Below are 10,262 nucleotides of genomic sequence, written 5' to 3'. Positions count from 1 at the left end.
TTATACTAATTAATAAAAATTTGTAGCATTTTTTTGTAATTTTTTTAAAAATTTTATTACCTACCTTTTGGAAATCAATTTTTAATAAGTTATAAATTTTTGAAATTTTATTTTTGATAAATTATATAACTTATTAAATAATGACATCTAAAAATTTATAAAAATATATATAATTAACTCCATTTAAAAATAAATTTTCAAAAAAATAAAAATGGTGAAAAGTAATAACATATGTGCAGTTAGAAGCTCCCATGTACAATTTGTCCCTCTCCCTTTCCTTCACCGTCGGCCTTACCTTAATTTGCCGAACTTTGCTCACCACTCGTTATCTCCTTTCTCTCGCACTGAACCCTGCCTACTCCCTTCCCAATAACAACACCAACAATACCAACTTTCTTCTTCTTCTCTTCTTTTATTGTCTATCTTCTCTTTCATTCCTTTGTTTTTTCCTTTCCCCTTTCTTTCTTCATCAGCTTCCATGGGTTGAAGAAGAAAACCCGCCTCCTGGATTGCTTTCTTAGATATATATATGGAGTGGGATAGTAATTCCGATCTGAGTGGGGACGAAGATGAGGGCTTCGTGCTCAAAGATGGCGGCCCACTTCCTTTCCCTGTCCAAAACTTGCTACAAACGGCTCCTTGTGGCTTTGTCGTCACCGATGCACTCGAGCCCGACCATCCCATCATTTATGTCAACACCGTCTTCGAGATGGTTACTGGCTATCGCGCTGAGGAGGTTCTTGGCCGCAATTGGTCTGTTCTTATTGCTTTTTTTTCTGCTTGTATGTTGGTTCAGCACTATTATTTGTTTTTGCCATTTCTTCCGTATGTCATTTGAGATTTCGAGTGGTGTTTGGTTTTTTATTTTGTTTCTAAGTACCATATGAAATGGGAATAGATTAGAATATGTTTTAGGTCTCCCTGTCATGGAATTTATTGATTAATGAAAACCCTTATGGGAATTTTCCATTCTTTCTTTTTAATCACCACACTTGATTTAATTTTGGTCATTTGCCTTTTGGTGTAGTTGGGTGTTTTTTTTTTTTTTTTTTTTGGGGGGGGGGGGGGGGGGGGAGAGCATTATTTAGTTATGTGCTAAAAATTGTCGAATATATTCAAGATAGGTAGTATTAATTTTCTTTTTAACATATTGTTTTGTTTTGCAAAGAGAAAGCCATAATTACTATGCAGTTTAATGAATTTAGATCTGGGAAATGCCCTTTTTGAAGTTTCTCTACAAGGGATTTTTTAAGATATTGCCCTTGTTAATGTTTCAGGCAGAGTAAACATGGACATCATATCAAGTGTGTGGTGAAGCCCCTCATTATCTATGTTGCATAGTAATGTTTCCTTAAATAGAATGTTTGATGGGGAATATGTTGCAATGCAGAAATTAACTCGGAAATAGTCTGACGTGGGGATTTTTGGTGTTAACTTTGAGTTTGATGAGATGTCATGTGGTTCTAGTAGAGCAGGCTAGCATCCATTAGAAACAGAATCTTCAACTTGATTGAAACATTTTTTGTATTCTTAACTATTTTGTCATTAGGGATATTCTTGAGAAGTTTGTTATAGTTTTTTGACAAATGGGTCTTCATGGTTGGCACTTGGCATATCACTAGCTTTATGTTAGCGATATTGAGATTAGGGTTTGGAAGCTTGTATCAAGTGGGCATGCTGGTAGTATCATGTCGATTTATCTATGTATTGGTGTCTTACTTCCTATTAATGCGTTGACTTTCAAAGTTTCAAATTTATCCTACATGTTGATAATAAAGGTTCCTGCTCAAGATGGCATCTTTAGTTTTTATATTATATTTCCTATTGTTACTTTCTAAAGAAGCTACCCCTTGATTTTAAAGCGTTATAATGGAGTGTTCTCGTTTTAAATAATCATTCTCAAAGTGGGAAGCATTCCTGAATCATACCAACCAAAAAAATGAAATGTTTAATCCCTGTTAAAATGTTTCTGGTATCTGTGAACTAAATCTCATATAATATTGAATAAAGATAGAGTTTTTACGCAATATACCAGCATTTAATACAATGATGAGATGAAGAAATGTTTCTATGCTATACTGTTTTATTTCGCAAGGTAGATGATATCTTCCTTATTTCATTAGCACTCTCTAAAATGTAGTTTTCCTTTTGATTGTTGCACTAAGTTTAGTTTGTTGGACTATGATGGTAAGAAATTTAGATAAGATGTTTGGAAACTTATAGTGATATCATTAATGCACTACCTTCTCTCTTCAACATCTATGATTTATATGTTGAAGCTTATCTGAAGGGAGACTTGAGCAAAATATGTCAATGGGACCATAGCTACATCATTCTAACTGACTTCTAGAGCCTAGCATATAGAGTTGATGCAGTACATTCAAGGAAACTTGCTTTGCATCATAAAGTTATATAATATGATGAAAATATCTTGGTAGTATCAGAGGAGACTCAAATTCATACTTGCTTCAGGGATCATATTGCTGTGATGAAACACATTTTCGCAATTTGCTCAAGCTCTCATTGTCAATATAGTGTGGATCTCGTATAAAAGCCTTTTTGGTGAACTAGAGTTTAGCAACTTATGATTTTTGATTTTGGACAGTAAAGGAGTAATAGTTTGGGTTTGATAGTTGAGGAATTTTGTTTTTATCAGATGCCAGGATCTTTTGGCTAGCAAACATGTAGGTTGGCGTGGGTGGTTGGGAAGGGTGGGATGGATTCTTTTATTGAATTTTTAAGATTTGCTATTGGTGATGATTTAGGATTTCATTTAAGGAAATCTGGGAACAGGTACGTTGTACAATTTAATGAGGAAAGTTGTGCAGAATTAAGATGTGGTACATGCATAATATTAAAAAAAAGAAGTCTGACAAGTAGAAAGAGAGACAGAAGACTCCAGTTAGTAGAAGAAACGCATGCATCATCATGCCTCCATAGTTACACAGAAGTGCTTGAAATTCCATCAGCTCAATTCTTCCAAGTTTGGGTACATGCTTTTATAAAATAAGCATATGTGTGAATTTGTGTATGTGTGAATTTGTGTATGTGCTTGTGGTTATCTTTAATTGTTTTCCTTTTCAATTCTTTTTTTTTTATTTGTGTCTTTCTATGCTGCAAAACTCTAAAATAAATATGGAAACATATTAAGGACTATCAACAAAATTATGGATGATACTAGACTTAACTCATTTTGGAAACACCCATGACAAGCTGAAAAGAGTACTTTGAAGGAATTGGGCACGATTAATTATTTGCCACTTTTTTTGTCAAAATATCCCTAATTTGAAGAAAAATTATATAGATTTGTTTTATATGTTGCAGTCAGTATCTTTTGTTTGTGTGGTGGAATTAGAAGAATAGAAAAAAGCTTTGTTTTTATTTAAGGGAGAGCCTATAATGTATATGATTTAAGCATATTGCACCTGTTCTCATGGTTCTGATTCAGTTAAGCTATATGTGTGTGTGTGTGTGTGTTTTTATATTGGATGCACTATCAGTGTATAGATTCTATATACTGTCAGTGAATCGGATAATGTCATCTCATTAATGAAGTGAATCAGATGATGCCACTTCATTATTTAGTAAGCTTTTCAAAAAAATATTAGTTTTTTTTATATTTATTTTAGGGGTTGATATTTACTCATTAATAAAGTGGCATCATCTAACTTATTGATAGTGCATAGAGTATACATTGACAGTGCATCAAATATAATCTCTCTCTCTCTCTCTCTCTCTCTCTCTCTCTCTCTCTCTATATATATATATATATATATATATATATATATATATATATATATATGAATTGATATTCTTCTTTACTAGGTAAGAACATTCTCCCTTCTTTGGTTACTCCATTTTTCTCATTCTCCTTATCTTCTTTCAATTTAAAATGGGATTTACTGAGTATTACTCCATCCATTTAGAGGAAAATAGCATTAGTGTCTTTTAATTAGTTTAAGACTGTGGATTTCAAATAGAGGTGTAAAAGTCAAACATGATGCAAGTTTTTTTCCTCTTTTCTTATTTTTATTTTTATATTTTGTCAGAAATTAGTTTACTTTGTGTTTTAGTTCAACCAACTCAAACCAATCAAACTCTGCAATAAGCTGGTTCAGAATTTGTTAATTTTAATTTGTGGGTTTAAATTGTGGTGCTGTGGCAATTTCTACAGCTCACCCAATACATATGGTGAAAGTTTGTCAGAGAGCTTGCAGTTGTGCAGTTTGATGTTATCTATGTTTTTCCATTGACCTAGCAGTGTATGGTGCTTGCACATTGGTTCCTCTTCCCCGTCTACATAACTACAGTTACAGCTAGAAATGTAGTACAATTGTATATATATTGTGCAGTTAATGTACATTTTTTAAAGATATTAGCATCTGGTTTTCTTTGCAAGGAAACAAACCAATTAAAGTTGTTTTATTTGTTTTTGACTGGCTTTGGATCATTTATGCACCCATGAATTATTCGTTGTAACAGTGTTGCAGTGCTCTTAAAAACTACTTTCATAATTGGGCCATGAGTTTTAGAGATGCTGCACATCCCTTGGCAATGAGCAACTTCCTTTTTCCTTGTTGAAGTTGTCAACAAGCATCTGAGCCTATTGTTATTGAATCTTTTTTTTTTTTCACATATCTTGGCCACTGCTGTGTTAAGTCTATTTTATTAAATGTTTTGGTTCTACCCTGAAATTGTATGTACTTAATGAACTGTTAGACTTCGGGTTAATTTCTACTTTCCTTGTTGATGCTGAGGCCTCTAAAGTTGCATATCCGTTTGCATCAGTAATTTTATGCTTAATGATTACAACTGCACAATTGTTCAAGGGAGGGGTTAAAGGTGATGACTGTATGTTGTGTTGTAACTTTGCTTTAGAAGGTCTTTTAAAAGTTCTTTTGTATCCTTCTGTGTTCTTTGTTTCAACTGATGGAGCATCATTTTAATTGAAAGCCCATACCCCCTACTACCCCTTGTTCTTCTCATGTATTGCCATTACTTTGGATCATCACGAAAGTTTTTGTTTATTGTTACTGGTTACTTCAGTTATGCCCCTTGCCATAAATTTTCTTGTAGAAAGAGAAAGAATATTTACTGTACATCTTGTAACAAGTTACTGATCATTGTGAGTTGTTCTGCTTTGTTCTGATATTTTTGTGATTTTGTTTCAGTCGTTTTTTACAGTGTAGAGGGCCATTTGCAAAAAGAAGACATCCTTTGGTGGACTTCACAATAGTTTCAGAAATACGGAGGTGCCTTGAAGAGGGCATTGAATTCCAAGGTGAGTTGTTGAACTTTAGAAAGGATGGATCTCCATTGATGAACAGATTGCGTCTTACTCCAATATACGGACATGATGAGACAATCACTCATGTTATTGGGATCCAGCTCTTCACAGAAGCAAACATTGATCTAGGTCCAGTGCAGGGATCTTCATTAAAGGAGTCTATGAAGTCATCTGACCATTCTTGCTCTGGTTTTTCTGCTTTTTGGCCTGTAGTAGTTGGGGTCCGAAATGTCTGCCGGGGAGTTTGTGGGATATTGCAATTGAGTGATGAGGTACTGTCTCTCAAGATACTTTCACGACTGACACCAAGAGATATTGCATCAGTTGGTTCTGTCTGTAGGCGACTATATGAGCTGACAAAAAATGAGGATCTTTGGCGGATGGTCTGTCAAAATGCATGGGGTTGTGAGACTACTCGTGTTTTAGAGACAGTTCCTGGTGCAAAGAGACTTGGGTGGGGTAGGCTGGCAAGGGAATTGACCACTCTTGAAGCAGCTGCATGGAGGAAGCTTACTGTTGGAGGTGCTGTTGAACCTTCACGGTGCAACTTTAGTGCTTGTGCTGTTGGGAATCGAGTTGTACTTTTTGGTGGTGAAGGAGTAAATATGCAACCAATGAATGACACCTTTGTATTGGATCTAAATTCCAGCAACCCAGAGTGGCAACACGTCCAAGTTTGCTCTCCTCCTCCTGGTCGTTGGGGTCATACACTTTCTTGTGTGAATGGATCTCATCTGGTGGTATTTGGAGGCTGTGGAAGGCAGGGCCTGCTCAATGATGTTTTTGTGCTAGATTTGGATGCAAAGCCTCCAACCTGGCGAGAGATCTCAGGGTTGGCTCCTCCACTTCCTAGATCATGGCACAGCTCCTGCACTCTTGATGGGACCAAGCTCATAGTTTCTGGTGGTTGTGCAGATTCGGGTGTACTTCTTAGTGACACTTTCCTGCTTGATCTTTCAATGGAGAAACCTGTCTGGAGAGAGATACCAGTAGCATGGACCCCACCTTCTCGTTTGGGTCACACACTGTCAGTATATGGTGGTCGGAAAATATTGATGTTTGGAGGTCTTGCTAAGAGTGGTCCTCTTCGGTTTCGTTCTAGCGACGTATTCACCATGGATTTAAGTGAGGAGGAACCATGCTGGAGATGTGTAACTGGGAGTGGAATGCCTGGTGCTGGAAATCCCGGAGGCATACCTCCACCTCCAAGACTTGATCATGTTGCTGTGAGCCTTCCTAGTGGAAGAATTCTCATCTTTGGTGGGTCTGTTGCTGGTCTTCACTCCGCGTCCCAGCTTTATCTCCTGGACCCAACTGATGAAAAACCTACATGGAGGATACTGAATGTGCCTGGGCGACCCCCAAGGTTTGCTTGGGGGCATAGTACTTGTATTGTTGGTGGGACAAGGGCTATTGTACTTGGTGGTCAAACGGGTGAGGAGTGGATGCTAACTGAGCTCCATGAGCTATCACTGGCAAGTTCTGTTATCTGATTACAGTCTTGGCTAAAAGAGGACGTGCAGATGCAAATAATCTATTGTAAAGGAGTCTCGACTCAAAGCGAGTCCTCCACTCTTAAGACGAGACAGAATTCTGAGAACTTGATTGGTGAAACATCATTGGGTAACTAGAAAAGCAAAGAAAAGAAAGAACTCTTGGCAAAACATTCCTCTGGTCATGTCAAGACTTTTGTGTTAGGTGGTTGTCCCAAGATGCATTTTCATGCACGAGGTTGTTCTGGTTCGGGAAAAAACTTTGAAATGAGTGACTTGAAGACGTTTTTTCTTTCTTTTTTTTTTTGTAAGGTTTGTGTGAACTGTCTGACAATGTTCACAATGGATTATTCTTGGTTCTTAGGATAGCAGTATTTGATAGACAGACAGACATGTAGGCATTTTATATATGTAGGTATTAATTGTGCCCCATTTATATTCTGTAATATAAAAAAAATTGGAAAAAAAAAAAAAAAGGATTTTGCCTGCGTTGATGACAAACCAGGATTGACGGTGTGACTGGCTGTTGACCAAGTTTCTTTCAACATGAAGGCATTAGGTCCGAGGGAATAAGAGATTTTTTTTCAAATTCTGTACTCGTGAGAATATAATTTTCATATTCGGCTTTTAGATTTTAAATAGTGTTAAAAGGTTTCAAAATCATAAAATTATTTTTTTATTTGGTTTTTTTAAGATTTAGAGAAAAAGTTATTTTCGTTTTACATTTGATTTGAATAAAAAATATTTTTTTATTATATCTTATTGAAAATCAACGTATGATAATTAATTTAATTATTTTTATTTTTTATAGATGTTATATTGAAAACGAATAGTACAAATATTTTATTTGTTGGTAGCTGAACATAGTATTTGAGTAATAATTGTTTTAAATTAGTAAATTTTTTAATTTATCTCTTGAATATTATATTTTTATTCTTTAAAACGTAATTATTATTATTATTTATTGAATTTTTTTAATAGAAATATAATATTTAATTTGTACTTAATTTTTTTTTATATTTTTTCACTCGAAAAGTGTTTTCAGGGTTTAAAACGAAATATTTATTGTTAATTACTCCAGAAAAGAAACATAAAATTTGACAACTTACAAATTTTTGGTATTTTTATTCACTCGAATATTGGAGATTTTGAAACGCAAAATTTATGATTATTTACTGTGTTTTTATGCAAGAAAACGTAGTATTTGACCTGATATTCCGCCACCAATGGGAGAGTAGGAAAGAAGCTAACAGATCGGGTAGCGAAGCAAGATTGAAAATTGGTTAGTGGTGCCAACAGTTTCAAGTCTTCCTCCAATTTAATTCACGTGTCATTGAGTAATTTTATATTATTTATTTTTTGTATTTTGAATTTGCTGCCAATGCTTTTTCTATTCGATAACAATGCATGTGTGTCTTTGGTTTTTGTTTTATTATTTCATTATTTTTTCTACACTTATTTATGTTCATGTATTTTTTTAATTCACGTTTCATTGTTCTTGTATTCTTATATCTTTTTTTTTTTTGGATTTTAATTTTTTTCAATTTTAATTTTGTTGAACAATTTTGCTATTAGTTCTATTATTTTTATTATGAAGTTAATCTGTATGATAATTTTGCACAATAATTAAGGTATTATTTTTTTCATTTAATTTAGTTTATATGAAAAAAAGAATCAAATACTGTGTTTATTTGAAGCTAAACACAATAATTATACAATGTAATTTTTTAAAAATAATTAATTACCATATTTTTTTGAAATTAAACGCAATAATTATTTATTATAATTTTTTAAAAATATATAAAAAGTTCAATTATCACGTTTCTTTGATGATAAACACAATTATTGATCATTGTAATTTATTTAAAATAATTAAATATTATATTTTTTTGAAGTTAAACGCAGTAATTATTTATTATGAGTTTTTTAAAATAATTAATTATTGAGTTTCTTTGAAACTAGACATAATAATTGTTTATCGTAATTTTTTTAAAACACCTGTATAATCTATTACTACATGAAATTAATGTAGAAAATTAATGATTAATTATTATTTTTTATAATTAGACACTTGGATACTGCATTTCTACAATTTGAAATGAATTATTTATTGATTATTTTTATCGACAAATTGTTATGTTTGCAATGTAGTGAAGGACATTATAGTTAAAATACATGATTAAATAGTTTGACTTTTCCCTCGACCAAACACAGGAATTTAACAATCTCATGTAATGAAGAATCACATTTTGTCGGGAATCCACACTTTTTCGGTGATTACATTTTCCCTCAGAATCTAAGTTCTCACAAATTAAACATCCTTGTTATGTAACCTAGTTGAAACTTTTTGTAGCTTCCTTGTTTCTTTGCTTTTTCTCTTTTGTAACCTAATTAGAATTGACATAGCACGACATATAAATATTAATGTGCCATGTTGTATTGGTCTATAAATGTTATAAATGAGTTTGGTCTGTTGATTTTCGGTTGAATTTTGTATTAATTTTATCATATGATGCACTTTTTTTTACTCTTTTGATCTTTTATGTTAATAGTTTATAGAAATTAAATTATATCATATAATCTACTTATAAAATATTGAAACTATTAATAGATTGTCTTAACTATTTTGGGACTACTAAATCAATTTAAAAACAAAAGAAGTTGCCACCAATATTTTTTTTTTAGGTGTAATTAGCTAACGAAAATGTTATCTTTTTAATAAAACAGTAAAATAAGTTTAAAATTTATCAAAAAGATATTTTGGTTTACAAAAAAAAAAGTTGAGTTCGAGAGTCGATTATGAGTGAGGATTGATTAGCACTCCCACAGCGCCCATGAAAATTAGTACCAATTAATCACATATTATCTTTAATATTGATAAAAATGGTCTTAACTATAATATTTAAAAATGATTCCTTCCAATTTTATTTTTCATGAAAGTCTCTTTTTTTTAAAAAAAAAAAAACCTTTTATTTAGGGATAAAATGAAAATTTTTAGTATCAAAACATTTTCTAATTTTTCAATATCTAGGCAAAATTTTGAAAAATATTTTTTTTTACTTGGAATCTTCATACTAATCCCTCAAAAATTTCACATAATATTCCTTCATAAAGAATAATAATTGAGAAACCTTTAATATCTAGGTAGAGTCTCAAAAATTATTTTCACTTAAAAATATTAGTTTTTTTATTTAAAATGATTTTTCAAAAACCTCTATTTATTAACTAATTTTTTTGGAAAGCAATGAAATGCGAGCACGTATCGTATGGAGCAAATATATAACATGGATGCAAAAACAATGCAGACAATCGATTAAACTTTATCTAACATATACTTAAAATTTATTTTAATTTGTTTCTATTAAGAAAATTTTTATTTAGGAATAAAAAAATTTTTCATATTAAACATTTTCTAATTTTCCAATATTTAGGCATAATTTCAAAAAATATTTATTTACTTAGAACTCTCACGATACTCTTTT

The 10,262-nt window shown here is 32.4% G+C and overlaps 1 protein-coding gene across 1 annotated transcript; it reads left to right on the top strand.

Moving 5' to 3' along the window:
* Positions 1 to 213: 213 nt before the first annotated feature.
* Positions 214 to 7,369, top strand: LOC111301745 (adagio protein 1-like). The gene is made up of 2 exons (XM_022897663.2): positions 214 to 753; positions 5,172 to 7,369. The coding sequence occupies exons 1-2, from the start codon at positions 530 to 532 to the stop codon at positions 6,778 to 6,780; spliced, it is 1,833 nt and encodes a 610-aa protein (XP_022753398.1). The 5' UTR covers positions 214 to 529; the 3' UTR covers positions 6,781 to 7,369.
* Positions 7,370 to 10,262: the final 2,893 nt, after the last annotated feature.

Source organism: Durio zibethinus, chromosome 15 (genome assembly GCF_047325235.1).
Source record: "Durio zibethinus cultivar Kanyao isolate XHJ-2024 chromosome 15, ASM4732523v1, whole genome shotgun sequence".
NCBI classification, from domain to species: Eukaryota; Viridiplantae; Streptophyta; class Magnoliopsida; order Malvales; family Malvaceae; genus Durio; species Durio zibethinus.
The sequence above is the reverse complement of the archived record's forward strand: the minus strand, read 5'-3'. Positions and strand labels throughout refer to the sequence as shown.